The following is a 4,130-nucleotide window of genomic DNA, read 5'->3' as shown; positions in this document are numbered from 1 at the left end:
ACAAAATGAAACAGAAGCCTGAGTAATCTTAGATTAATGTTTCTAGCATAAGGTTCTAGCATTAGGTAAGAACCATTTACGGTAAAATACGGCACATGGAGAGAATGTGGGTGAGGACCAGCACACAGTTTTTTACTCACATTTACATTCAGTATTTCACATGAGAATACACACATTCTTCTGGAATCAACTCTTTCTTCTTTCTTCCTCTGGCAGAGAAATGCAGCGCAGCATAGTTGAGATCACCTTCAGCCTATGCAGCAAATAAAAAAAGACATTCTGTTACACAGAGCCCTTGGGAATCATGCTAGTGAAATAACAAATAATGTGAGTTGCTGTAATTACTTTGTCTTTAACTGGTTGGCTCATATCGTCTCGTCTGACTGGTGAAGAGCTGCTTTTTGTCGCTACGTATGAATAAAAACAAGCACATTAATTTGACTTTTAAATTAGGATCAACGACTCGGTGATGGACTGCAAGAGGAATAGCGAATCAAAACTAAAGAGATCTTAGTTGTAGTATTCAGTATTCTCTGAACAAACAGGAGGTGAACAAAGTAAGTAAACTACACTTACCTTCATGTTGTCCACATAGTCCTTTCTGAGTTCCACAACAGATGAAAATTAGATTCATAATCATAGAAATGGCCAAGCAGATGATTGCTACCACCAACACAATAACTAACACAGAACTTGCTGTTTGATCTAAAAACAGAAGAAAAAAAACATAAAATATATTTTATGATTACATGAAACTTAGAATTTTGTACATTACTCCCAGTACTAAACCTAAAATCCTACCAGCTTCCAGTTTAGTTCCATTTCCAAATAATATCTCTCCACATGTGGCCACAGCACAGTAGTAAGTCCCAGCATCAGAGGAGCTGACGTCCTTAGAGAAGCTGTAGATACATCTCTTCTGAGTCTCAGATCTCTTCTCACATTTATTACTCATATCTCCATCTGTGTAGATGATGATTGGATGAGATGTCTGTGATCCAGCTCTGAACCAGAACACACTGAGATTTCCTGGACACGTCTTGTTCTGAGAGTCAGAGACGACTGAACACTGGAGAGTCACTGAGTCTCCTGGACCGACTGGATATGATACTGTCTGAACAACAGTCCTCTCAGTGTTTCCTGATTTAAAATCAAACAGTATTAAAAACTGAGCACTTCCAACCATGTCTTGGGCATTTTCACATCATGATAAGAAGGACTGGAAAACTTAAAGTAAATCAAACCTTACCTTCTACTAACAAATATGTCCCACTCCATTTAGTCTTCATCCACTCTGTGACTCCACAGTGGTACATTCCTTCATCCTCTTCAACTGTGCTCAAAATGGTCAGGTTACTAAAACTGTTATCAGTACATAAGTCAAATCTTGATTTTGAAACGTTTGATGCGTACTCTGTTACGGATTTAAACAATGTTACAATTATATTAAGAGAATCTCCAACACTCTGCTTGTACCAGTGGATTCCTCTATCGCTGAATTCAGCGTTTGGTATAACACATGTAAATGTGGCTGGTTCACCAAGATGAACTGTTTTCACTGGAAGCAGCGTATCTGAATTAAAGGAAAACATAAAAAATAATTAAAGGATATTGTGTATAATGTGCAAAAGTTCTGCTGCAAAATCGTCTCTTTAGTGTATAAATTCTCCACTGAGAAAACCTCTAGACAGAACAAAAGAGCACTTACATACTGGATGAAGACAAAGCAGTGTAATCCATAACACGACCATCTTCACATTGTGTCTTGTTCAGAGACTTTTTGTATTTATGAGCGTGAAGGAGATGAGAAGGAGGTGATGTCACATCATAAAATGCATCCGATTGGTTTACTGAGAATAGTTTCAAAAGTACACTTCCTGTTACATTGGTCTCATACAGGGCTTTGTGAATCTGATCGCCTCTCTTTCATGTGTTGTAGCAATTCTCAAGACTGATTGCTTTACTTGACCTGTTTATCCTAGGTGACTGTATTTCTTCATCCTTGGTCATCAAGTAACAGTTGGTATGGTCACTTCTGCTGCCTGTGGTATGTCTTACAAGAAGGGTTTAAAATGCATCACAGTCTGAATCTTAGAGGAAACATCCACAGGCTGGATCTTCACTGATAATGGTTGTGACACTGTAACAAGTGTTGATTTAGCAAAATACAGAGTTTACACTTGGTAGTAACATATGATCTGTATCTGACATCCATCTATCATAGTTATTAGAATGTGTGGGCTTGTTTTAATATCAATGAACTATACAAACAGGGATTAGGGGAAGTTGTGGCATAGCGATTAGAGAAGCAGCTTGGGACCAAAGAGTTACTGGCCTGTTCATACATTTTGCAGCGCAGACACCGAATTGTCCTCCCCGCTCCTCAGGTACAGTTGGCCAAACAGGGGCCTATCTACTCCCTGCTGTTTTAAAGGGCATGTGGCGGGAAAAAGGTCACCAGATGCAACTGAATATTGTTTGTATTAATGAAAGGATATTTCTCAGTACTTATAATGATCTGAAAACCGATATTACATCATAATACCTTAAATATTTCTGGATGTGTGTTTCTGGTTAAATGTCCTTTTTGTTCTTTCTCTAGGTTGGAAACATTTCTGTTATAGTTGATTACTATTTTTGTGTCAGCCCACTGGGAGGGGCTTATCATTTATGAGGCAGCCATTTTGTCCATGTTTGTGTGTGTGTGGAGAGGTGGTGTTGCAAGCTGTGTTGGCGAAAGAAGAACCTATTTCAGCAGTGCGAACAGCCACTATTTTTTGTAAATATTTTTTGTAAATAGTTGTTACTATTTTGTAAATATTACATAGCTTCTTGTCGACGCCATATTTTTTGACAGAAAGAACCCCGCTACACATAGCCTGTTAAGAAGTGGGCCCCACTACCTCCACCTTTGTTAGATGACTGGCCTGGTGGGAGCAAAATTCAGATCATATGGAAGTGATATATATTATATATATAAAGTTATACACACTACTCATTTGTGTATAAGACAGGCTGTGTGTATGTGTGTCTCTCCCAAGGATGATAAACCTGGCGTCACAACCAGGTGCTGAAATGTTTAGCAGCTGCAAGTGAGGAAAAACGGGTTGAAGTAAATTTCTTATCTGCTAGAAAGGTGAATATACATATTATGTTTGTACAGGAGGAAGAAAAGGCCAGACCGGAGAGGATCAGACGTAGTGCAGGGCAGCTAAGGGTAGGCAGAGCCTGGGAGCTGAGGGCTGACTTAAACGAACAGCTGATTGTCCCAGCACAGATAGTGAGTACCCGATTGAGACTGGACCTGCTGTTGTTGTCGAAAGTAGAGAAGGTAGCGTATTTTATTGAACTTACTGTCCGATGGGAAGGCAGGGGACGCGGGGAGTGAGCGCAAGAGAGCACACAAAGGAGCACAGGGCTAGAAAGAGCACTGATAAAATGAGTAACATGGCTGAGCACAGATGGCCTAGCGAGGAAACGCCATCATGAAGGAAAGTTTGCACTAGGAGCCGTTCACAGCCCCCAACCGAAGGGCAACACGGCAGGGACCACCCTGGCCCAGGCTGGTGGAGAAGTCCATGCCACATCCATAGGCAGTGACCGGGCCCCCCCAACAATCCAGGCCAGGACCATCCCCACAGCATTGCCACAGCCAGAACCGATCACAGCTCCCAGAAAGGGAAGGTCCTCAGTGAGGAAACACCAGGGCTTGAGTAAAAGATAAAAAAACAACAACAATAACAACAACAATAATAATATATAAAAAGTAAACAATTAAAATTAAATAAATAAGTAAATATAAATACATATCTACATGGTGGATAGATAAATAATATAATAAATAAATAAACTAAATAAATGGTGCTAAACCAGCGTGCGTAAATCAAGCTAAAATAGATAAGCTACAAAGGTGGGTCTTGAGTCTCTTTTTAAAAATATCAACACTCTGTGTAGCCCCGAGGTCCTCAACAGGCTGTTCCATAGACATGGGCTGTAAAACTGAAAAGATGCCTCACCATCCTTCTTTGTCTTGACTCTAGGAACCACTAAAAGGCCGGTACCAGAGGACCTCAGGGCTGCAAGGGTCCGATGTGGAAAAAGCAGATCTGATCTGAATATTAAGGACCAAG

The 4,130-nt window shown here is 40.3% G+C and overlaps 1 protein-coding gene across 1 annotated transcript; it reads right to left on the bottom strand.

Annotated features, from left to right (window-relative positions):
• Positions 1–398: 398 nt before the first annotated feature.
• LOC125008397 (signal-regulatory protein beta-2-like) lies at positions 399–1,751 on the bottom strand. Its single transcript, XM_047585613.1, has 4 exons — positions 1,709–1,751; positions 1,250–1,573; positions 802–1,140; positions 399–705 (listed from the first exon to the last, which is right to left on the bottom strand). Exons 1-4 carry the CDS (start codon positions 1,749–1,751, stop codon positions 524–526), a joined length of 888 nt encoding a protein of 295 aa, XP_047441569.1. The 3' UTR covers positions 399–523.
• Between the last annotated feature and the right edge of the window lie 2,379 nt (positions 1,752–4,130).

The sequence above is a fragment of the Mugil cephalus genome, chromosome 5 (assembly GCF_022458985.1).
Source record: "Mugil cephalus isolate CIBA_MC_2020 chromosome 5, CIBA_Mcephalus_1.1, whole genome shotgun sequence".
Lineage (NCBI taxonomy): Eukaryota > Metazoa > Chordata > Actinopteri > Mugiliformes > Mugilidae > Mugil > Mugil cephalus.
This window is presented reverse-complemented; position numbering and strand designations above follow the sequence as displayed.

Bases quoted from the DNA above. Each gene is read 5' to 3' on its own strand.
- LOC125008397 (XM_047585613.1), bottom strand. From the start codon at position 1,751: ATGGTCGTGTTATGGATTACACTGCTTTGTCTTCATCCAGTAT. The intron at 1,574-1,708 runs GTAAGTGCTCTT...CCTTTAATTCAG, and splicing joins GCTTTGTCTTCATCCAGTAT to ATACGCTGCTTCCAGTGAAA. The intron at 706-801 runs GTAGGATTTTAG...TTCTGTTTTTAG, and splicing joins TGGAACTAAACTGGAAGCTG to ATCAAACAGCAAGTTCTGTG.